The sequence below is a fragment of the Dipodomys spectabilis genome, unplaced genomic scaffold (genome assembly GCF_019054845.1).
Source record: "Dipodomys spectabilis isolate Male_0828 unplaced genomic scaffold, ASM1905484v1 ptg000019l, whole genome shotgun sequence".
Classification (NCBI taxonomy): domain Eukaryota; kingdom Metazoa; phylum Chordata; class Mammalia; order Rodentia; family Heteromyidae; genus Dipodomys; species Dipodomys spectabilis.
In genome coordinates this window covers 2,701,221-2,727,421 of record NW_024870696.1, presented here as the reverse complement: position 1 = coordinate 2,727,421, position 26,201 = coordinate 2,701,221, and the positions used below count along the sequence as shown (strand labels likewise).

The 26,201-nt window shown below is 37.2% G+C and overlaps 1 protein-coding gene across 2 annotated transcripts in view; it reads right to left on the bottom strand.

Annotated features, from left to right (window-relative positions):
• Pla2g4a (phospholipase A2 group IVA) overlaps positions 1-26,201 on the bottom strand; it is a 127,394-nt gene that overhangs the window by 8,621 nt on the left and 92,572 nt on the right. For both annotated transcript variants that reach the window (XM_042674499.1, XM_042674500.1), the window contains exons 11-17: positions 23,689-23,826; positions 23,508-23,600; positions 19,745-19,816; positions 17,495-17,740; positions 9,625-9,809; positions 2,242-2,437; positions 668-825 (exon numbers count right to left, since the gene is read on the bottom strand). In XM_042674499.1, the coding sequence (XP_042530433.1) occupies positions 668-825; positions 2,242-2,437; positions 9,625-9,809; positions 17,495-17,740; positions 19,745-19,816; positions 23,508-23,600; positions 23,689-23,826 (1,088 nt within the window). The remainder of the gene's footprint in view (positions 1-667; positions 826-2,241; positions 2,438-9,624; positions 9,810-17,494; positions 17,741-19,744; positions 19,817-23,507; positions 23,601-23,688; positions 23,827-26,201) is intronic.

Genomic DNA, 26,201 nt, shown 5'->3' with positions numbered 1-26,201 from the left:
AGAAAAAAGCCAAAAAGTGACGCTGTGGCTCAAGTGGTAGAGCACTAGCCTTGAGCTGAAGAGCTGAGGGACAGCACCCAGGCCCAGAGTTCAGGTCCCACAACCGGACCCCCTCCCCCCAAAAAAAGAAATAACTAATGCTGAAGATAAGAACTTCTTCCTAAGGTTTCTAAATCAAACAACAGTACCTAAAAATAAGGAAGAGTTCATTTGGCAACATTACCAAGATACACATACACACACACACACACACACACACACACACACACACACACACACACTGCATGTAAAAGCATGAACACATTCACTAACAATCACATCATGAAATTTTTGCTGATTAACTAAACTTCCGGCTACACTCATTTTCTTGCTCTTCTATTTCCTTCACATCATTTCCCTCCTTGTTTATAATTTATTTTTATGCTAGAGATTTCAGGAAAACAGCTCATCATTTAAAATGCCTAGGCTTTGCCAATTTGGAGTCACATGCCTTGTAGATTCATAGGGTTCTTCTGGAGTTTGTAAAATGATTTATGTATAAGAAGTGAAGTAGCACATTTTGGGTTGTTTCATTTGTAAGTCTTAACTTTGTTTCAAAAGACACAGCTGCATCCATGGGCTCTGAAAGCAACCAAGGTATTATCATGCCATAACCGAAGATACTTACATCAATGTTGTTCAGGGTATTGAAGTGCATCAAGTCATGAAGCCTTTTGAATGCTTGATTTGGATATTGAAAGTTGAAAGTCGAAAATGGTGATTCGGGATCATCGAAAATGTCAAAATCAGCTATTTCTTTCTCTTCTTGGGTTTCTCTTGGAACACCTAAATAGCAGAAGAGTCATCCATGGTGTTATTTTGAAAATACAAGATATCCCTAAACCTCAAGGAATAAGAACTCAAATCAACATTGAAGACAGAGGGGCCACAGGACCTGGAATAACCCTGGAATTAGACTTGAACACGTTATATCTACAGACAGATGCTTTCCAGTTGTCAGTGTCCTATCTCTGTGCCTCATGGACTTCCCCCTCCACCCCCTCTCTCTGTCTCTGTCTCTCTCTGTCTCTCTGTCTCTCTGTAGCATCACTCTGGAAATAAAGGTAAATAAATTGTTTGCATTAGTCCCAATCAACCAGACTCCATGCAGTTGTATATAAGTCTAGCTCCTCTGCATCTGGTTCATGGTTGGAAAAGATGATTCTAGAATCAATTCTATCTCATTTCGTAGATTCCCCCAGAAAAGGGGTCAGGTTCTGCTTGGGGTAGATAGTTTGCTAACACATTCTTCACTGGCTGCTTTCCCTCCCTTTAACCCATCCTCAGTCCTGACTGATCCTTTCCTAAAACTCTGCTTCTGGATGAACACAAATCAAAACTTTAACTACCTTCAGTCCACGCACATCCTCATAGCAATCTCCTTCATAATGAATAGTGATAGAAAATTCCTTAAGCTTCAAGGGCTCCACTGTTTGAAAACTAAAACCCCTAGTTAATTCTTCCTCTCTAGAGTTACGATATGTTTCCCATAATAACTTCTAAGCCTTGTTGATCCTTTCCTATCCAAAGAAGTCTAGAAAGACCTTCTACTTCAGCATATTCCCTTTATCCATCTTTCCTGGTTTTGAGGGAAGAGGGTTGTTCACATAATGGAAAACTACAGTCTCGGGTTGTAAAATAATACAGGTTTTAGAGACCTAAACATTCTGCCTGTCACTCTCTGGGATAATAAAGGGTTCCCAGACTCCTCTGGAGTTGGGGGGGAAATGACTGCATTTTGAACTTTAATTCCATATTCTGTGAAATCTAACATGGCAACCTGAAATCATTAGGTGTAGAGTACTCCTAGATTACATTAATTGTGCTGCCAGTTAAACATTCTCACATGGTTTTTTTTGAATAATTTGCTCTGTAAAAAGCACTGTCTCATAGACTGATTGTAAAACCATTTTAACATCCCCTGTGAAAAGTGCACCAATGAATCAAATCAAACCCAATCCCAAATTCTAGGATACTTTGCTGAGGTAGTCCTTGGCTTTTAGGTTTCTGGATTTTAAGGTACTCTGGGATCTTGAGACAAAAATAAGGAAAGCATTCTGGGTCTCAAGGTAGCAACTATTGATCAAGGTAGAGGAACCTGTCCATGTTGTAACAGCAGGTGGAGTGGTACTCTTCTGACACTCCCTGGTATAGTATTTGTCCGGTTGCTATTTTGTGAGGCAGAATCTATTCCCAGCATACCTGGAGCCTTGTACTTTCTGAAGTTGATGTTGGCTAGCACAAAGTGGATGATAGTTGGACAGTCCGTTTCCACATCAGGATTCTTGGGTTTAAAGACATAACACTCCTTCAGTCCTTCCCGATCGAACACATACGGATCTATCTTTGGGAAAGGAAGCTTGTTCATCTTAGCCCATTTCTCTGCAAGGAGAAGTTCCTATGAGAAATAAGAGGATACATTTGGGAACTTTTGTCTTCATCTGTGTTAGTCCGACTGTTGTTCAGTATAAATTAGATGTTAATATTTGGTAGCTGTGTGCTCTTTGAGGGTTTCAACAATACCTTCAAGAAGCTCATAAATCTGAAAAAGAAATCACTCTACAAACTCAGCCAGGTGCCAGTGCTCATGCCTGTAAGCTTAGCTACTCAGGAGGCTGAGATCTGAGGCTGTTTGAAGCCAGCCTGGGCAAGAAATCCATGAGACTCTTATCTCCAATTAACTACCCGAAAACCAGAAATGGCACTGTGGCTCAAGTGGTAGAGAGCTCACCTTGAGCTGAAAAGTTCAGGGACAGTACCCAGGCCCAGAGTTCAAGTCCCATGAATGACAAAAATAAATTACAAAAAATTACAAACTCAATATTGTCATGTCAATTAGAAGCAAAAGACTAGCTCCACAACAGGCATTTGAAAAATTGTTGACAAACCAAATTAGTCTCTGCGAGTCTAAGAATTTTCCTCTCAATACCATTTACAAAGAAATAAAATCCTAAGCAAGCAAAGAATTCTACAGCAATGAAAATGTTTGCCTCACACACTATTACACTGAGACCAGCTTTGTGGAGCAGATAATCCCATGTGTGTACAGATCATTTCTCCACTTAAAATCAAGAAAATTGTCCTTTTTAACCCTTCCCTTCTTTCTCTCTGCTCTTTGTGTTAAACATGTCCAGCACTACTGAAAATTCTTCCTTCCTGGTTATTCAACAGCAGAGCAGAGCGAAATCACCCAGTGAAGCAATTGCGTGCCAGCAGGGAAAAGACAGAACCTTCTAGTGTTTACAAACATGACTCAGGCTGCAACTGACCCAACCATATGCATGTGTGGTAAAAGAAGAAAGGAGACTGTGTGAGGTAAAAGTCCAGCTATTTTTAGATGTGTAATTCAACAGTGGAATCAGGAAGAGGTAGAAACTTTCCCTTTCCTCTCTGATCCTGACGTGGAAAAGATTAAAAATTGGTGACTACGAAGGCAATGATTACAAAAGGGAAAACCCATCTTCTTCCTGGTGTCTCCTTGCCTCTGTAAAGACTGAGCAATAATGACACACACTATGAGTCAGGCTGCTAATGTGAAAAAAACCAAAGTTTTAGGAAGATGTAGTAAGTAAAGACTCTTGTTCCCAAATGACAGCCATGGAACAGGACTGTGCTCTGTTCTGACCATGCATTTGAGTGTTCATTGATAACTCCCTGCACTTGCCACTTCCCGAAGCTGATGTAGGGAAAGCTCACAGAGTACTAACTAAAGCAATGTTTTAGAGAGAAAAATTGGACAGTGTTGTTCAATGAGATAATTTGGAAAATGTCTAGGCTCATTTTTGAATACTAATGTGAGGCTGAAAAACCTTAAAGTAGAAGGGGAAAAAAAGCCAGTTAAAGAACAGAAGATGATCCAAACTGTAATGTAGAAGGCATATACTTGCCAGTTCACTTATGTATAAAATATATTTGCCTATGTAAGTACGTATATACATGTAAATATATCATAAGAAGAGCTCATGTTCATACCTATGTTCATATGACCATATAAGATAATGCTTATCAAAATGAACCCCAAGAAATGAGACAAGAGGTTTTGAATTGTACTATTTGTGGTTTTTTTCTTTTCTTTTCCCTTTCCTTTTTTTCTTTAGTTTATTCCCTTTTATCTCTATATAAGATTTCTGTAAACTTTGTGTTGTATATAAGTTAATCTGATTTTGGGAGGGGAATGTAAAGCACAGAAACAGTGGGGCAAAGGGTGAACCAATCCAGCAGTGATATTCACTAGACACTATGTTGGAAATGAACTATACAACTTGGGGAGGAGGGGAGATGGGAGGGGAAACACTGGGAGAAAATGAGGAATGACTCTGCTCAAAAGGAAATGTACTTATTACCTGTCTCATATAACTTTGACCCCTGTGTATGTCAACTTTACAATAAAATTTTTAAGTAAAAAATAAAAAGGAAAGAAAAAAAGAATATGGATATATTTTAGTACATACAATTTATCTGTGTGTGGTTTTTACATTTTTAAACTTTATTATAAAGATGCTATACAGAGGGATTACAGTTATATGAGTAAGATAATGAGCACATTTCTTGTTGAACATTGTTACCCACTCCTTTTTTTCCCACTATCCCTTCCCTCCCACATCCCCCCGCCCAAAGTTGTAAAGCTCATTTCCAACACAGTGTCTTGTGAGTATTGTTGTTGCAATAGGTCATCCTTTGTCCTTGTTTCAGCATTTTGTTATTCCCCTACCCTTCACAAAGTTAGATAAGTGTATATTCAAGATGTAGAGTACCAGAATCCCATAGGCATTTTTCTATATATTAAAAATCCTTTAGGGATCATCAGGAAAGTAAATTATTTAATTAATCATTTATTAATTAATTTATATATTTGTCATGCTAGGGATCAAACTCAAGAGTTTAAGCATGTTAGGGAAACCACGAAACTGTATCCTCAACCTTCATATTTTTTTTATTTTTATGATGAAGGTCACTTAAATCTTATATAGACCATGATTACCTTCTCATAATAGGTCCCTAAAATTGGTATGATTTGAGAGGACAAAAGATAAATTTTCTTTTCACTTTTTCTTTATATTATTAAATTGTTTCCTAGAGAATTTGTTCCAGTGTATAGAATCATGCCCATTTTATTACACTCTCAGGGTTCTAGATGCTCTTTATATTTTGAAAGAATTTTATGCTTCTATCAGAAAGAATGGCATTGCCCCTTTCGTAAGGAAATGGAAAGACTTGGGAAAAAATCATATTAAACGAAGTAAGCCAGACCCAAAGAAACATAGGCTCCAGGTTTCCCTTATTTGTAATAATTAGTATATGTCTAGGATAGTCCTGGCAGAAAATCATAGTAACTCAATAACTATGTACATATGACCATACAAAATGATGCTAATTGAAATGAACTCTAAGACATGAAAACAACAGGTTTCTTTGTTCTTGTTTTTCCTTTTTTGGTTGTGGACCTTGTTGTCACCAATGTTCTGTATCTAGTTCTTTCTTTTCATTTTATTTTTATTTTTCCATTGATTTGTGTGTGTTTGTGTAAAATGCTAAATTGACATTTTTAGCTAGAAGAAATGATATTTTTGTCTCTGCAAATCTACATTATATTCTGGCAATTAGATGACAAATTTGTTCATTATTTAAAACTTTTTTTATGATTTGAGAGGATACTTATGTAATAATTGGCACCCACCACATAACCCAGAATAAAGTCAACTTGTGTTCCTTAATTATATTGGTAAATAACCCTTTGCATCAGTAGGGTTACATTACTCAGGCCTGGCTGCTTAGGCATGGACTTCTAGAAGGCCATCATTAAGGCCACCACATCCACACTAGCCATTAAGACCAATGCGAACACAAAACAACAGGCTTATTAACTCACCTGAACAGAAAGGAAGAAAGAAGTTAATGATATAATCATAAAAAAACCTTAAAGCATCTAATATCATATAACAGCTAGGCCTGTTTGTAGAGTCCTATAATTCCCGTACCCAGAAGGCAAGAGAGGGAGATTGTGAATTTGAGGCCAGCCTTGAGCTTCATAATGAAACCCTATTTCAAGAAACAAAAGAAAACAAACCCAATACAAGCTAAAACAAGCAGAACTGTCACTTTGAACTCACTTATTAGTATGGTCACTCCCTTTCCAATAAAAGGCAAGCTGGTATTCATAGTACAATATGCATACAGTTTTTTTTTCTTCAGCTAATGTTGTATAGAATTTACATAATTCTTTGCAGTTATTGTCAGTTCTTCTTCATTAAGAACTTGGTAACATTCACAGAAAGATATGTGGAGAAGTAAAGGTTGGGTCTACCTACTCATCAGAAGACATCTAATCCTCAGTGGCATACAGGTTTGTAGCTGGATGGTAGCCCCCTAAAACATAAGGCCATGCCCTAAGCATTCAGCTCCTGTGAACACAATCATATTAAAAAAAAAGGGTTCCTTGCCAATAGAATTACATTTTAGAAAATATTTAATGATGGACAGATGTGGTGACGCTGGCCTGCCATTTGAACTACTGGAAAGGCAGAAAGGAATGCAATTCAAAAACAGCCAAGGCAAAAAAGTAAGCAGAACCCCATCTCAACAAACACCTATACATGATGGTGTATGTCTATAATTACAGCTATGTGGCAGATATAAACCTGAAGATTGCAGTCCAGGCAAGCCTTGGCAAAAAATGTGAGATACTATTCCAAAAGCAACTAAAAAAAAAAAAAAAAAACAAGCTTAGATTTGGCTCAAGGGGCTGAGAAGGTGGCTCAGTGGTAGAGCGCTTGCCTTGCAGGCATGAGGCCCTGGGTTCGATTCCTCAGCACCACATAAGCAAAAAGAAAAAAGCCAGAAGTGGCACTGTGGCTCAAGTGGTAGAGCGCTAGCCTTGAGCTGAAGAGCTCAGGGACAGTGTCCAGGCCCAGAGTTCAGGCCCCACGACCAAACCCCACCCCCCCACCCCCGCAAAAAAATAAAGATTTGGCTCAAGTAGTTGAGTGCCTGTCTAGCAAATACAAGCCTTAAGGTCAAACTCCAGTGCTACCATATTAAATGACAATAATAATAATAATGGCATGGAAAATGCTTGTAATTCAGTTGTAAGGAGAGGAAAACTATAAAACCTCATAACTATGGTGTTCTCTTCCCCCACCCCCATCTCTCTCTCTCACATACACACATACATACACACACCTCTACACCTATTCACACACCTGAGAGAAATGAGAAAATACTTCAAAATATTGACAACTGTTGCCTGGACACTCAATGTTAGTTCCAAGTTTTTACAAGTATATATTTTTCTTCATCACAAGTGAGTCAGCATTTTAAAATTACTGCAGAGTATTATGCATCTCTTTCTGGGGTACAAGGCAGTATTCTCAAAACCTTATACAGTGGTAACTCACAGCCATGGCAGAGCTCTGATACATGTGTGAAATGATGGCTTTGACATTGTATAGTGCCCCCAGTGGCGTGGATCACACACCACCAGCTTCTACCTCACCCTGTCACATCCCTCCCCATCGCCCCACTCAAACCATCATATTCTGCTCCTCCTGCTCAGTTCCCCACACAGCACAGTGCTTGCTGAATGCATTGTGCTAGATTTACATAATCCCTCTTCATCTTAATCCTTCTCCCTCTATTCCCCAGCCCATCCTGCTCCATACTATCAGCTTTAGCACCCACAAACTGCAGTTTCACAATGTCCTATGTCTGTTGGAAACCTTATATTCATTCTTCTACTTGCTAGCATGCAATCTGAAATCTCCTGTAAACTCTCCTAGTGAGCTTTTAGGATTTGTTTTTGCAAACAAGATGGTGTCTGTCCCTTAAATGTGCTCATTGCCATGTCTGATGGCTTTTCATGTGAGTTCACTAATTTCCTGCTTGGTGCAACCACGAAGCAATTGATCTGCACATCCCCCTTGTGTAACTACCCAACCATGCACAAGGTCTTCACCTTGGTCCTTGGTGTTTTTCTGAACACTAACAGCCTCCACAAAGATCAAAGATAAATACAATCTGAGAACAGGAGACCTTACATGAATTTCAGAGTTGCTAAGAGGGCTACTGTTTGGCTCTGTGTATCTATAGTACAATTAAATGGAAAGTTGGTGTGCTGTAGGGCACCTGGGTGATGACTGACTCTTCCTGCTGGGAGATCATAGACTATATCATTTGATCTTTAACAATTTCCTTTTCTTAATCCAGGATTATACCCGGCTTGTTTGTTGAACTGGGAGTCTCACTAATTTTTCCCAGTCTACGCTTGGATATCAAGCCTCCTAATCTCTTCTCCCCAACGATCTGGGATTACAGGCATAAATCACTGCACCTGACCAGATGACTACTTTCTTTCTTTTCTCTCTGTGCAATGAATTTTTCTTCACCGGTGTCATTTTCCCTTTGCCTCTTGCCATAATGTGGACATTTCTATACTACTTTCAACTGCTATTTTTGTATCTTCTCTCTCTCCTCACCCCTTTAACTTTTTCATAAGTGTGATTCTAACACAAGTGTAATTCAGAGGTGTGGTCACCTCTGAATCTTACCACAGATAGTATCTTGTTCATTAGTGATTGCTAGTCATCAGTATTTAAATATGCCTTCTATTACAAAAGATTTCTTCTTCCCAGCATCTACTGATAGCCAGTATCCATCTGTTTCTTAAAGAGTGCACTGTTAAACTTTCACTCATCCTTGAAATTCCTCCAGTATGCTTTCTGCCTTTGCATCTTCATTGAAACAACCCAGTCTTGTTCACTCAAGACTTTCTTATTATCTTCATTTCAGTTTTAATTACTTCACACATTGCATTTTCTCCCTTCTCTGTGATGTTATTCATCAAGTTACCATTCTATGCCCCCACTTTTTCCTTCTGATTTTGTCTTTTCTATGCATGGTTTTAATTATCTTTACCCCTTAACTCCTACATCCCAGCTTAATATCCCGTTGAAACCTCAGATCCATTCTGTCACTCTTGTCCTGCTCCTAACTCTGAACTTTCTTGTGATAATTTTACCCCTTTAAGTGCTTTATTAGAGAGTAGAATGATACATCTCATAAAAAATGTAGAAAATAGCTAAGCATTGATTGGTAGGCATGTCTACATCACTCAAGGCTGAAAGAGGAAGATTTTGCATTGGAAGTCATACTTGGCTATATAATGAAACTCTGTCTTAAAAAGCAATGTAGAAGCTGGGCACCAGTGGCTCATGCATATAATCCTAGCTACTCAGGAGGCAGAGATCTGAAGATTGTGGTTCAAAGCCAGCCTAGGCAGGAAAGTCTGTGAGACTCTTATCTCCAATAAACCACCAGAAAACGGGAAGTGGTGCTGTACCTTGTGGTAGAGCACTTGCCTTGAGCTGAAGAGCTGAGAGACAGTGCTCAGGCCCAAAGTTCAATCCCCTATAACCAAAAAAAAAAAAAAAAGAAGAAGAAAGAAAGAAAGAGAGAGAGAGAGAGAGAGAAAAGAAAGAAAAGAAAAGTAGAAATTATGTTAAAAGAAAAGAAATTGAGCTCAAGAGAAATAAGTGGTATGCAGACAAGAGAATATGTTAGAGAGAGGAAGGCTATCTAAAGTCTCCTTACCTTGAATGGAGGGCTAGTGTCGCTTGGCCTTGCAGAAAAGTCAAAGGAGATGATGAGGTCTACCCCCCGCTGGGGCCGCAGGATCAGGGGATAGGGCAGGTTAAATGTGAGCCCACTGTCTACCACATGAATTTTTTTGCTTTTGACATCCAGTGGCTCATATATTTGCTCAAATTCATCAGGATCTTAGGAAAACAAAAAAAGGTAAGAAAACAATGAATTCATGATCATTTGATTTTATTTAAGATATGAAAATGTTTACTATAAATTAAGAAATAATTCCATATGGTTAGGCCTCTGGCTTTGAAAACACAGCTGGACATATGTCTTAGTCAAAAAAATTTTAAATCATAGTTTTTTATCTGGAATATCAGAACCAAGTGATTTTTCATATAATGATGCTGAGAAGACTAAATGGAACATATATGGGAGGAACTATAGCTCGGGATCTGGTATTGACTAAGCCAGGACCTCTTTAAGTGTATTATCTCTCATATACAATCTTTACTGGTTTAAAAACACTTCAACAGACACTATCATGTTGAATTCCTATAGCAGACAGACATGAAAGAGAATATCTATACATGGATAGTGAAGCAAACTAGAAGTGAGTTCTTTTGGGCATCAATATCTCATGCCTGTTATTCTAGTTAGTCAAGAAGCTGAGATCTGAGAATCCTGGTTCAAAGTTATCCTCAGCAGACAACTCCATATGGCTTTTATCTCCAATTAACCAGCAAAAAGCTGGGGGTGGAGGTTTGGTTCAAATGGTAGAGTACCAGATGAGAATGGAAAAGCCAAAAAGCCAAATAACTGCACAGGGAATTCAAGCCCAGCACACACACACACACACACACACACACACACACACACACACACACAGACAGAGTGACTTCTTAGTAGCATAATGCAGGAGAGGTGTAGTCTGAACAGATCCCATACTGTCTCTCTGTAAGTTAGTACACATTCTGTAAGGTAACAGCACAAGAAAACAGCCCAGATAACACATTCAGCTGCACTGTCTACTCCTGTTGAGCAGAATTCCAGGTACTGAGCAAGTCAAACACAACTCCACTCTTGTAGCTATTATGTTTGGAGCACAAAGTCCGGGAGTTGGTAAACAAATGTTGTGGCAATGGAAAGAGTCAGAGATGGCAAGGGTCTAGGGAAAAACTTCTTTTGGATGATCAGGGGAGCCCTCACTGAGATGTAAACCATGAGCTGAAACTAGAAAAATGATACAGAGTAGTCAATTAGATTTGTGGAACATGATGGGGCGGGACTGCTGTAGAAGAAGGAAATACTGGTACAAAGGCCCTAAGGTGGAATAACAATTGGTAAGGTGGAGCAAAGAGCCCCGTGTGGTATATTACAGAAGGAGGATAGATGGAGATGACAAGGGCATTGGAAAACAGCAAGACTTAGAGATCATTCATGTTATGAAGAAATAATAATGACAACATGCCACTCTCCATATTTACATATGGAACTCAAAGCTCTCATCTTGAGGAGATAATTTAACCACAATTGAATTGATTGGGATTGGCTTGAATGAAATGTCAGGGACCTGGTTCGCCAGCTCTTTGTCTACACTTTTCTCTGTTAAGGAAGAAGGCTGGCCCCGCTTCAGAGTCTGTTACTGCAGAGCTGAGAAAAGAAGTTCATAGAAGACACTTGTTATAATCTCTGGGTGAACCTGTAAATCCTATTTGGCAAGCATTTTCACAAGAGATACACAAAAAACTGGAAGCTCAGAGAGATCCATGCTTATAGACTCATCTGTGAATGTAGTTAATACTCAGCTCATGGAATTGTGAGCATTAACTTAGCAAAAGCATATTAAAAGTTTCCAGGAAATGACTAATATTCAATAGTAATCCAATGTCAGTATTCTCCACATGTGTCAAAGTGAAAAAAGAGTAATACTTTTCTCACAGTCAATTTTTACTTACATGTTAAAGAGAAAAGATTACAATAGAATGCTAATTTTAAGCTGTCTGTGCAACTAAAATTTATAATCTTTACTATTAATAAAACCTGAAATTAAAACACCAATAAAGTAATTAGTTACAAAATTTGTTCAATGTAAATTGAAACAGGTCATTTAAATTCAAATTGGGTATAATTAGTAAGTTATAAATATTTCTCTAAATTCCTACAGTGAACAGCTTTCTGTGCATTGTGTCATACATCAAAATTTCTCATCTCTAAAACACTGATGAAAAATAAATCTTTGTTATAACTCAAACAATTATCTCTCTGAGATTTGAGTTTTTACTTGTTTATTTATTTTTCACTTATTTAGTGTTACTCCATTTTGAACCCAGGGCCTTATATTCTACCACTTGAACTATATCTCAAGATTCTCTGAGATTTTTAGCTGAAAAATTATTTGCAAACTTTTTGACGAGAAAAAATTATATTCTTTGAATTATATCAGTTTTAAACATTTCACAAAGAATCGGGAAGCCATTATTTAACTACTCTCATTCCTAAGCAACTTCCTTTATATTGAGTATTATGTCTTAGAAATTTTACATACAGGGCTGGGAAGGTGGCTCAGTGGTAGAGCGCTTGCCTTGAATGCTCGAGGCCCTGGGTTCGATTCCTCAGCACCACATAAGCAAAAGTAAAAAGTCGGAAGTGGCGCTGTGGCTCAAGTGGTAGAGCGCTAGCCTTGAGCTGAAGAGCTGAGGGACAGCGCCCAGGCCCAGTGTTCAGGCCCCACGACCGGACCAAAAAAAAAAAAGAAATTTTACATACAAATTTTATCAACCTTGCAACACTTTTTATTTATTTATTTTTATTTTTATTTTTTGGCAGAGACAAGGATTGAACTCACACCCTTACACAAGCTTTGCTTGCTTGCTCACTTGGTACTCTACTACTTGATCCAACTTCTAGTACATATAATGCTTTGATAGGCAAGCTGAGGTCCAAAGAAGTAAAAGGAGTTATGGAAAACTGTGTAGTTTCACATCAACATAGTGAGAACCAAGGTTCCAAAACTAAAGTGTCAATGAATTTATGTCATTGTGAGGAATACCTTCCCATAAGTTAAAACATTCAAAATTTCCAAACTGTGAATGAGTAATGTTTTCTGACAGGTGCAGTAACTAAATTCTGTCTTATATTCACATAACATTTTTTCTACAGCATTTCAACAGTGGATATCTGGATATCTGTTTTATAAATACATCACACAGACTTGGTCTACAACTCACAAATATTTGGATGTGTGTGTTTTGATTTCTGGTCTATATGAACTCATGTCTTGATCTCCTATTCCAGATAGTGTCTTTCCCAGTAAGTATTCTAAACACAGAGGTAAACAGGAAAGAGGCAATGTAAGTCATGAAAAGCCTTTCCAAAATTAGTTCTCCAGGCACTGAATTACCTTGTAGTCAACTAATGAGGGAAACTATCATCCTATAATTTATCTTGTTTCCAGGAGATACTGGGCTAGGTACAAAACAGTGCTTTTGCCCCCCTCATTTTAGGTTGAGAGATTATTTTAAGATGCCCAGATTTTTAATTTTATATAAACAGAATTGCCATACAGAAAAGCAAATTATAAGATTTTTTCCCCCAAAACAACATCTCAATTAGATGAAAATATATACCTATTTTTTGGTGTGGGAATGTATAAAAAATAAAAGAAATAATGTTTTACAGAAGGTACTTTAGCTGAATAATAAATAGGATTTTTAATTAAAAGTTGAACAGAAATTATTAGTTTGAGGTAAATCTCTTAATATTCATGTTTTATAAAATTATTCTAAAACTTGAAAACAGAGGGAAATAAACAGGATCTAATTTATGAGTCTTTGTCTGAAAAAGCCAATTCAGTCTAAAGTGAAGCTTGGATGAATTTGTCACTGACTGATCTGATTTAAGCTATTTTTACTGACATTCATGGCCACTATTTCTTAAAATTAAACACATAAAATAAATAAAAGGCAGCTGTAATGAGATACACACTGAGAAACAGAAGTAAAGGTTTCTCTGAAGTTGGTTAACTTGAAATATATGCAGGCTAGAACATTTCAAAGTAACTAAAAAATAAATATTTATTGTAAATAATGCTATATTTAGTGATGGTTGATCAATAGATCATGCCTCATGTTATTGTATAAAAATGGAAAAAAGGGACTGCACAAGGGACTGATATTCTCCAGCTCATCAGAAATCTAGTAAATACATCAGCCTGTGTGCTTAGTCTGCAGCCATAGCCTAAGGCTGTTATGTCAGAGATTCAGGCTTTCAGTCTCCTCCTGCCACCCCTCTGTCCCTCTCCCCATACTTGGGCTTGAACTCTGAGTCTTATATTCTTTGTTGGCTTTTCATTCAAGGCTGGAACACTACCACTTAAGCCATACCCCTGCTTTTGGATTTTTGCTGGTTAATTGAGGACAGGGGTCTCACGGACTTTTCTATCCAGGCTGGCTTCTCTCTGTGATCTTCAGATCTCAGTCTTCTAAGTAGCTAGGATTATGAGCCATCAGCACTAGACATCCCTCTATTATTTTAAGCAATATAGATGGATCCTTTCCATGAACCCTAACTTCAAGCAAGGACCATGAACTGATTGGAATCTTTACACAGGCAAAGACTGATTATACATGTCTTATTGATTAGGAAATCCCCAGGACAAAGCTCATGATACTTGTGTGTATGAATATTATGTAAGTACAAGAGGGAAGGAAGAAAATAAAGAAGATAAAAATGCAGAACAACCTGAAAATAGAAAGATGCAGAGGTCTGCATGCTAAGATTTCAAAGTTTAATTAATTAAAATAAAAGATGAGGCTGGGTATGGTGGCTCACTTTTATAATCTTAGCTACTTAGGAGGTGCTGATTGAGAGGACTGAGGCTCAAGGCCAGCCCAAGACCCCATTTCCCTCAATAAAAGCCAGGGCATGGTGGCATGTGCCTGTCAAACAGGCATAAATGCATGAGTCAATCTGAAAAAATGCCTACAGCAAAAACATCTTGAAGTATGGCTGAAGTATTGGAGTGATCCTAGCAAGTGCAATGTTCTGAGTTCATAACCCAGTACTGCTCCCTCCAAATAAAATATGCCCAACTAAGTCTGTATTTAAAACAAGTAACAAATAATTGCTTTGTCTAAGCATTTCCTAAATGTTCCAAGGATTAAGAATGCATTATTGGCATGCATGTTATTTTTTAAATTTAATTATATTTTATTGTGAGGGTGATGTACAGAGGGGTTACAATTACATAAGGAAGGTACTGAGTACATTTCTTGTCCAGCAGTGTTACCTACTCCCTGACTCTGCTCCCTGCAGGTTGTAAAGTTCATTTCCTACATAGTGTCCTGTGAGTGCCGCTGCTGCACTGATTCACCTTTTGTCTTTTATCTTACCATTTTGTTATTTCCCCTCCTTCCCCCAAATCAGATTTGCGTATATACAAGATAAGGGTACCAAAATAAGAAAACAGTGACAACTGGAGATGAACCAAAGGATAAAAAACTAAAGAGAAGAAATAACTTCACACAGTACATTAGAAGCAATACCACCACTACCAACAACAACAAAAAACCCTCGTATCCATATCTTGGAGTTCATTTAAATTAGCATCATTTTTTGCATGTTATTTAAAATTAAAATTGAACTGGAAACTCTGTATTTTGCTTGGCAACCTTAATACTCTCTAATCCACATAAAATGTTAGAAAACTGCCAGGAAGATGATAAAAATGTGGAGTACAGGACACATGTTTTATAAACCACAGAAAAGTTATGCTGGCAAAGTAAAACGTAAAAGAGATGGAATCAAGTTTACACAAAGAAAACTTCCATTCTTACAACAAGACAATGAGTAATGGAACCACAGGGGATGTATATATCACAAGAAAAAGACTCAGGAACAAGGCCAACAGCCACCCATCCCAAGCCCAGGTCTGCTGAGTAATTTTGGACAATGATGACAGAATCGTTTTCTTTGTTCTTCCTTCTCTAAGGAACAAAATAACTGAGGATTTCTTTGGATCTAAATACTGGGCTGGGAAGGTGGCTCATTGGTAGAACGCATGCCTCAGCAACACATAAGTAAAAAGAAAAAAGCCGGAAGTGGCGCTGTGACTCAAGTGGTAGAGCGCTAGCCTTGAGTTGAAGAGCTGAGGGACAGTGCTCAGGCCCAGAGTTCAGGCCCCATGACTGGACCCAAAAAAAAATAAAATAAAATAAAATAGTTTCAGAAGCTCATCAAACATTAATTAGAAAGCTCTAGTTTTCAGAAGAAATAAATTTCATTAGAATTGAAATGTCATAATGATGTGACGGAAAATAATGTTGCTGATTACAGCGTCAAGTGCATTTCCAGCTGGCATGAATGTAAAGATACATATTCACTACTCATTTATGGACCTATTTCCCCAATACCAGAATTTGAGCTTAGCATTATGCACTTGGTTTAGCTTGCTTGTTTGGCTATCCCTCTATTGTTTGAGACATGCCTCCAGCCAAGCTTTTTGCTGGTCAATTACAGATGGAGTCTCATCTGCCTGAGCTGGCTTTGACCCATGATTCTCCAAATTCCAGCCTCCTGAATACCTAGATTACATGTGTGAGCCACCAAAAAGTATATGCAATAGAGATATATAACTGGACACTCTAGCCTTGAGTTAAATAGCAGAAACTCAATGTAAAATGTGAATTTTGGACTCTTCTTCAAACTAGAGGAATCTCTTTCTCAATTCCCTATAAAGGTAAAGGATAACTAGATATAGACCTACCAGAGCAATAACACAATTGAAAACCATATCCTAATTCTTTTTTGTACATTTTATTGTTAAAATACTGTACAGAAGGGTTAACGTTACATGAGGAAGGTAATGAGTACATTTCCTATTGAGCATTGTGCCCTCCTCCTTTGTTTCATAGGTATGACACAGGGCATAGAAAGATTTATTTTTTAATTTTTCATTTAAATTTTCACACCATCTTATCGATGTCCATAGGTCAGAAAAGATTCAGAAATGTCATTTGGACAACAAGGAAAAGATTACATAACAACAGAGCAAAAATAAAATGTTAAGATTATCACCAGAAAGATAAATTACGTACCATTAGTTGCTAAAGCCGGTTTAATTTGTAATCTATAGCACACACGGGAATGAAGATGTTCTTGGGGATTTGGCTAGGTAACAAACATAAAAAAACAACTAGATTCTTACTGGACAGCCTTAAAAAGTTCCCTCAGCCTTCTGGGAACTGGAGAGACAGATTCACTATCTAAGTGGCACCGAAGGGCTCCCTCAACTCCATCTCCTGTGCTCTGGCCCACAGCAGGGCATCAGCCTAAGAACAAAGTTCAACAGATGCTCTCAAGCTACAGCGCAGGGCAGCACTGGCCTCTGCCAAAGAGGAAAGCCTACACCCTGGGAAGGAGGAAATGAGGCAGGCTGCTACTGCTGTCTATAGCCAAGCACCTCTGTGGAGGCGGTGGTGGGGACGATTTTGTTTATGGAGTCATTCTTGGAAGCTCAGCCTAGAGCATGCTCCTCTAATCCTTGGAACAACTTTGCAAGTACTTAATACTCTACTTTAAATCCCTGAAGTTATTAACACAGGCTTTCCTATTCTCCTGAAGTGAACTCTGACCCAATTAAAACAAAAAGATTCTAAATTCCCCGTGGGACTTTTCAGTACCGATCTGGCTGCATTGTTTTCTTGACCAATGTAGCAACCAGACACCAGAAAATAAAAGCTCCTCACAAATCAATGCATACCCATGCCACTGAGCATATATGAACAAACATCACCAGTCATTAAAAGGATATTTTCCAGAGAAAGAATGAAAAGGGCCTGAGTTAGGGGGCAGGGGGGATGTTTTGCATGCTCACCTGCTACAGCTGCATCCAGCTCGTCATCATCATCGAAGGATTCCTGTGTGGTGAAATCTCTCAGCGGAGACAGTGGGTAAGACGTATTCAGGTTCAAGCCGAGCATGAAGTTGTGCACCTTCCCAGCACGCCCTTCCCGGGTGTTGAATAAAGCCGAATCACTCACCAAGGCCATCAACATACGATGGACCCAGCTAGCTTGATTATCATTTTGATATTCCTTTTCAGCTTCTTCATTTTCAGTACCTAAGGAAAAAAGTAAAGAGCACACGCCAAAAAATGCAATTTCTTTGGTCAATTGAAAGTCATAGTTGATAATCAAGCTCTAGGTCTTTAACATATGGTTATAATGCTCTTGGTTCCTTTCATATACCAGCAAGGTAAAGGTTGTATTTCTGACCGTTTCAATAGTCTATTGCTAGACATTCAGGTAACTTCCATTTTCTCTTTTCTCCTCAACCCTGGGTTCATTTTCTTTTTCCCTTTCTTCAGACAAATTCTCTCTCTGTCTTTCTCTCTTTGTCTCTCTGTCTCTCTCTCTCTCTCTGATACACACACACACACAAACACAAGCATACACACACACATAAAAGCCATAGTAGATAATCTTACCCTCTATGTTTCCTAAGTTTTCTCAACAGTCCTTATCCTGTTAGTAAATATCCAAGATTATGCAAGAAGCAGCTAAAGAACTCAATACACAATTATTGCCCAATAAATACCCTATGAATTTGTCCTATGACCCATCATTTCATCCCTGAGTATAAAGTTTGGGGCTTTAAAAGCCCTGTAATTTAAACAAATGCTGTAAAATGTTTAAAATTCAATCATGGGCCAAACACAATAATTTTAAATGACTTTTCCCAGGCACACATCACTAAGCCTGGGAAGTTATACAAGTCATCAGAGAAATACAAATCTATAAAATGGAAAACTACAACTCATATGTCACAAGGGCTAAAATCTAAAACACTGACAACACCAAAAGTTGACAAGGATGTTTGCAAAGGTAAAGAAACTTTTAGTTGTTGATGGTAAAAATGCAAAATGACCAGGAGAAATCCAAGAAGGTCCTTATGAAATTATGCTCTTGTCTTATTATCTAGCAATTGTAGTTAGTATTCAGCCATCGTTACAAAAACTTGAACATGTGTTTATTTGAAACCTGAAAGCAGTCAACATAGCCTCAATGAATGAACCAGAATGTATTTAGACAATATTACCTAACAGTTAGAATGAATGAGTTATTAAGCCATGTGATGTTCATACCACAAAATGAAAGGAAGTAATGTGAAAAGATTGCACGCTGTAGGAATCCAAATATGGTCCATTCTGGATAAGATAAAATAATGAAGACACCAAAATGATTGGTACCACCAGAAGTTAGAGGAGGAGAGACTAAGAAATAGAAGACAGCTGACTTACAAAGAAAAGACACCAATGTATGTGATAGATACATGTACATGGAAGTTACTTGTCATTACACATTCACTAGATCCCACAGAGGGTACAATAGCAGCTGTGAATTATGGACTTCCAGTGATAATGGCATCCCAATACATTTTCACAATGTCATTAGCTGTTCCACTCTAATGAGAAGTGTTTTCAGTAGAGAAGGCTGATGGTGGATGCAAAAGGCAGAAGATAGATAGAAATTCTCTATTTTTCTGTTCAATTTCACACTGAACCTAAAACAGCTCCAAAAACTTTATTTAAAAGGAATATTGAGAGCTAATTTGTAAAAACCTCAAAAAGCATCCTAAATAATCCTCCTTTATTACAGCCTATTAGTTACGCTAAAGCGGCCATAGTCAGAGTTCTTGAACTTCTTAAAGAACCAGCGAATAGTCCAGCAGTGATTGTTGTAGTAATTTACTTACTAATGGAAAAATCATTATTATTTTCACTAAGTAGCCCTTAAATCAATAAATAATCTTCAAAATGCTGACCATATAGTATGTATTCCCTTTACACTGGCTAGCTTTGCTATGAAAGGAAATTCATGATCAAAGTGTTCCAACCATCTCAGATTTGTCCATTTGTGCAACAGAAAATTCTTTTGAGGTATTTAAAAGAAGGGCTTTTATCTGCCACTTTTTGTTGCAGGTATACTATGTAGCCCCCTTAAGAGAAAGCTGCAAATTTGTTACTAAAGTGCTTAAACTAACTCAGCATCTTCAGTGAGAAAAATCAGACAGATGATGCACATCTTTTCTTTATCAGTCCCTGTCAGGTGTCTGTCTCTCTTACCTTTACGTTCTTGGGATTCATCATCACTATCCGAGCTATCATTACTCACAATATGCTTTGCTGTAATATTCTCTGTGGAAACAAAACAAATCAAATGAAGCTTCTCAGAGACTAAAGTTCACAATTCAATTTATTCTAAAGTAACAATCTGAAGCTAATCACTATGTTTCACATCTGTAATCCTCACTACCTGCAAGGCTAAAATTGGGAAGGTTGAGATTCCAAGGCTACCCTGTGAAAACTGTCTCTAATACTGACCAAAAATCGTCTGTTGGAACAAATCAATGTATGCTTCCCTTCAGAACTTACTAAAAGGCCATACAGAAAAATGGAAAGAGCAACCACAGATCCTTAATACACAGAGAACAGAAACATATACCAAAATAACTAGTTCTGTTTTTTTCAAGTAAAAGATACCTACATCAGGGAACAGTCTGATTATTTTCATAAAAACTATTTGTACAAAAATCAAACTTACTATAAAGTAATTAATTTATTGATTGATTGATTTGGAGGTACTGGGGATCGAACCTCAGGGCCTTATACTTGCAAAGTAGAAGCTCTACCACTTAGGTCATGCCTGCAGCGCCCTTTTTGCATTGATTATAGTTAAGGTATATATTGTGTTTCCTCGTGTCATTAACTAGTCATTGCGCTTCCCTTATAGCTGAGATAATAGGTACACATCACAACATCCAGCCATTGATTGAGATGAGTTTCTTGAACTTTTATTCCTTGGCCTGGGCTCAGCCTTGGGTAGCCTCCCAAGCAGTGAGGATTACACACTTGAGCCACTGTAATTCAGCTTTTATTCTGGAGGCTTTAACTCACAGAAATATAGATATGACATTTGGTTTCTCTATATCTATAGATACTACTTAGACCTGTATAAGTAACATAGACATATGAGTATAGAATAGTAAAAAAAAAAAAAAACACTTCAGGCCATAGCTTTTGGTTTTTACTGGCATGATTTGCTAAGTTTTGTACAAAATTCAATAAAAATCAAATTCTTAGAAGCCAATAGTATTATTCACGTCATTTTTGACCATTGTGTTGATGAGAGAGGACATTAAGAAATGATCAGTTCCAGATGTCATATACATAGGATGTGTTTCTAAGTGTATTTTTCTTTTCTGAACCATTTCTTTTTATCACAATTTCTTTTGTTTCTTTTGGCAGTGTTTGGACTCTGATTTAAGAAGATGGCATACTGAAATACTGTCTTTTTTTTTTTTGGTCAGTCATGGGGCTTGAACTCTGGGCTTGGGCACTGTCCCTGCGTTCTTCAGCTCAAGGCAAGAGGTCTACTGCTTGAGCCACAGTGCCACTTCCAGTTTTCTAGTGGTTTATTGGACATAAGAGTCTCAGGGACTTTCCTGCTCTGCTTGGGTTGGCTTTGAACCACGATCCTCAGATCTCAGCCCCCTGAATAGATTACAGGCATGAGTCACCAGCGCCCAATTACTGTCTGTTTTTTTAATCAGCGAGCTTTTATGATACAAACTGTTAAATAGTCTAAACTTTCATATTTTGTACATCCATAGTACATGTACATAAGGTATGTATATATGTATATAAAGTATATAAATAGTATATTATACATATTATATATTTTTCCATAGCATAAATTGCAGAACTCTTTGAATGAGTAAATAATTTCATGTAAAGTTACTTGATTGCACTTTATTTTACCTTAATGTATTCCTTCAGAAACGACAAACAAAACTACCCTTTCAGAGGTAAGCTTCAGTCAAGCCAAAGGATAACCTAGTCGCCAGGCATCCTCAGGTCCTCTAAGTCACAGCTTTGGTGACATTTCTGGAAACCCTTACATAATCTGAAGTAACAGGCATCCAGCTGAGCAGATGGATCCTGAAGACACAGTATTCCCTCCCGGTCTGACACACAGGACAATGAAGCTGCCAGACCACCGGCCTCAAGGGGAACTTCTCAACAAAGAAGCGTCTCAAAATTATCGAGTATAAGCGTCTTCCTTTGCTTTGGCATTTGGCCACTGTCTCGCCCACCTTCTGATGTGTTATTCCAGTCCTAGTCCCTTCCTGCCCCAGGAGAAAAATAATAATAAACTGGAATTATCTGGATTCGTCAACAGAGAAGGAGCTCAGGAAGCAAGTCTGCTATGTGGTTGCTCATCTGTTCTAGTGCTTTCATTTTTGTTTTAATAGAAAATGGTTATATAATTTAGAGGACTAGGTGACTTCTACAAAATTACATTTAAGAACAGGACAGTCATTTGAGACATAATGTTCATTAAGATAAACCAAGATCAATTCAATTTTAAACATTTAGCCTTGTAGATTAACTAAACATTAAGAGAGAGCATGTGGTCCTGTATTAAAGGTGTCAGCTTTTCTCTACCTGATTATGTTCAGAGGACAAAGGTAACTACAAACACAAAGGTCATTTCTATTTGTTAATTTTATGTTTATTTTTAAAATATTTGGGGGCTAGGGATGTAGCTCAGTGCTAGAACAATTCCTAGCAATGACAGGTGTTGGGTTTGATTCCCAGCACCTCAAGAAAACAAAACAAGCAGACACACAGCACCCAAAAAAAAATCCTAATGAAATCATAAGATCATCTTTTTACCATCTATTAAGAACTCTCCAAAAGTACAAGTGATACACCTAAAGAAAATATTGATAAATATGGAAATTTAAGCTGTGAATAAATGTCAATAAAATCAAACAACTAAAATCAATTCTTGCAAGAGGTGTTAAAACAATCACATTTACAGAATTTAATGAATTGTTCTTCTATATCTGCTTATACAAGGAATATCAATTGCTATTGCTTGTGATAGCCAGAGGCATTTTATTAAGCTTTGTATGTGAATGCATTCTTTAAATAAAATAATCACTGAAAAATTCATTGTTGTTATTATGTCAATATCTCTGTTCTCAAATTGGAAGAGTCAGGAGTTTTCTGATGACCCGTACAGTCATGGCCCCAAACTCAGAGGTAGCTTTCCATGGCAGCTTCCTATTATTATTCCAAATAGCCAGAAACTATTAGCTTGGATGGCAAATCTTTGAATACGAAGAAACTTTGGTAAGTCTTGTAAGTATATGTTTTGCTTTACTAGCTTTAAATTAAACTTATTAAATTCAGAAAAACCTCATATGTTGCTGTATATTATGCAATAATGAATCACTACCATTGTTATTTTGCCCATTTTTTGTATTTTGTAAATAATATTTTATTTGATGATGGGATGATGAATTTTACTTACAGTAATTTGTTACTTTCAGTTTATGAATGGCTATTTAAATGTTTTCTTCTTTTTAATGTTAATCAATACTATAGAAGAGGCTGGTAACTCTAATGAAGTAGCATTTAAGGATACATAAACTATAAGATATTCATTTACCCTTAAATTCATACTATGTTCAAATGTTGAAAATCAAATTTTTAAAAGATGACTCTTATTTTATATATATATACGTGTATATATATATATATGCTCTTTAACAACAATACTATGTATAGACAGACAATGAGAGAAAAGAATGGAGGTGCCTTGGTACAAATTATTCTCATAAATCAATAATCTCTATGAATTCTACAACTCCATTACCAGACTAGTACTTCAGAAACAACTTGCGAGCAATGTTTAGGAAATACCTGAGTTGGTTTAAGCAAATTATTGCTTTAGAACAGTTAAAATCCTCAAGAATCTGGTATTGTGTACATATGAGTATGTGTAAATTTTTCAATCAGTGTAAGCATGTTTACCAACCTAATTCCTCCTCCATGGTGGAACCTTTATTTTGTGAACCAGAAACTCCCAAGACTCTGTTGAACAATATGGAAAAGGCACTTCCCCAGACACCTGAAAACAAAGCAGAAACAAAAACCTGAAAAATGCATCAAGATTTAAAATACTCAGAGAAACTAGCAGTAGATTTTCAGTCACTTACCCATTAAAAAATGTAAGGGGTTTTCTTCATATTTTTTCACAACTGTGCCCATAAAAAATTTGCTTCCAAATAAGTCAGGAGCCATAAAAGTACCATATTTAGCCATTCCAATCTCATAGGGACTAAATTCAACCCAATCTGCAAGCAGTTTTAAAATAATATATTTCAGTAATAGGAAAATGCTATACAGAAGTATACAGTTCATAATGCCATGATTAACCTCATTCAATTAAATTATTAATAAAATGTTAAGAAAATAAATATTATATATTTGTCTGTGGAGAAGTTTGTGGAGAAAAGCGTGTAGTTGAATTGGATGAGATCTCTCTTAGGTCAGGCATGATAATGCATGCTTGTAATCTCAGCTATTGAGATAAAGATAACCATCTGAGACTGGCTCAGGCTAAAAGCACCATATTATCTGAAATATAACTAAGGAAAAAGATTGCTTGTCTAGAAAGTAAAAAGCCCTGAGTTCAAAACCCAGTGCTGCCAAAAAGAAAAAAATGTATCTAATCGATACAAAATAAAAATTCTTCTCAATTTCAGAACTCAGACTTTTTTACTATTTTTAATTGTAAAAATGCTGTACAGAGGGGTTACAGTTACGTGAGCAAGGCAGTGAGTATGTTATAAAGTTCATCTTATTGTAAAAAATGTAAAATTGAAAATATAACTCATATAAAACCTCATAAAGGATACAGAATAAATGAAACTCTGTGATAATGGAAGTGATCTTCAAGAATGGAAAAATACATGTTTTCTAGCATATCTCACTTTTCCTCATCGCCATTTGCCTAGTAACTACCTGTGCTAATTCCTTCAGCAACAATGGAGGGTTTTATACTAATGTCTTAGAGATCCATAGTGCTGGGGACAGTAAAGCCCACTGTTCACGAGTGGAGACACTGGAGTCACTCTGGAACCAGTCCCCATTCTGAAGCTCACTAACAGTACTACTCACTTAGATAGGCTGCTTACCTCCTCTGTGCAAGCTCCCTAAGTATACAATGGGAATTACATTAGTAGGTGGTTTGGAGGACTGTTTTGATGATCCAATGAGATAAGAAATATAAGGAACAGACGAGAACACATGACATATTTTAGTAGCTCAGTCAGTACTACCTGCTACTGCTTTTCCTGTACTCCCTTGACATAACTGTGCCTAACAGTGATCTGAATCTGAACATGTCCAGAAAGAATTCCTGGATTCTGACTCCCATTCATCATACTTGAAATTCCTCCAGGCTTCCCTCTCTTGGTTCTATTATTTATATTACTACCAACACTGTAGGAGCATCCTTGATGGTTCCCTTCTTTCATAGCTCACCCAAAATATCAAGTTCCACCATTAGCTATTAAGAACCTGTCACTTATCCATTTGGCTACCTGACCATACTAGTACACATTGCCATATCCTCTTTCCCCTGAGTCTCCAAAAGAGCTCAATTTATTTTTCTTTTTAAAGCCAGAATGAAGTTCTGAAAACAGAGATCACGACACACCAATGGCAGGCAAAAGCCTTCCAAGAGATTCCTATTACACCAAAAATAAAAACATGGCTTAAAATGTAACATGATGATAATTGTTTCTACTCCAGGATTCCATTTCTCCTTGCCAGTCACCTGCCATGTTCATATTCTGTCATATTTATTCCACATAAGAAACACAGACCTTCTTACTGTTCCTTTAATAAGTCAAGGCAAATTTCACATCATGTCTTATTATCTCTGCTATTCCTTTCTTCAATTATCTTTAGGTCTTAACTTCAAAGTGTCTTTGTTGAGAATCCTCTGTAAAATCCCATTATCATAACCCCCCCCCCAAATTTTTGGAATACTTGTTATTTACAAACTAATAATGTGTCAAGAATTTCTTATCTAACAATTCAAAATTCAAACAATTCCTAAGTCCACAAGCTTTTGTCTCATTCACTTAGTGTTAAAACTTGATCTGGATTCATTTAGAAAGAAATCAGTGAAGGGGGGGGAGGTTATTTATTAATTTATTTTTACTTTTGTTCTAGTACTGGAATTCATGTGGCATTTTTCCCTCATAGCTGGAGCTTTACCACTTGAGTCACATCTCCAGTTCTAGCTTTCTGATGGTTAATTGGTGATAAGAGTTTTGCAGATTTGTTTGCCTGTGTTACCTTTTAGCCTTGATTCTCATATCTCTGCCTCCTGAGTAGCCAGGATTACAGATGTGACCTACCAATGCCTGGCTTACAGGCAGGGCTTCTGATAGTTTATTCACACCAGTCAATGGAAATATCAATGCATTGAACTGGATAAATATGATCAATTAAAGACATAATAATTCCATGATACACTGGTGTATTATGTAACATAGGAGTACCTCTAAACTAAAATTTGAAATATTCTGAAATCCAAAATGCCTGTCTGCAAAGTTTTAGAAATGGAATGTGGATCTCTTTGTATTGCTCAATGATAGGGAAGAACCTCACTTTATGGAGAGGGTTATGAAATCACAGTTGTGGTGAGTTAACATTG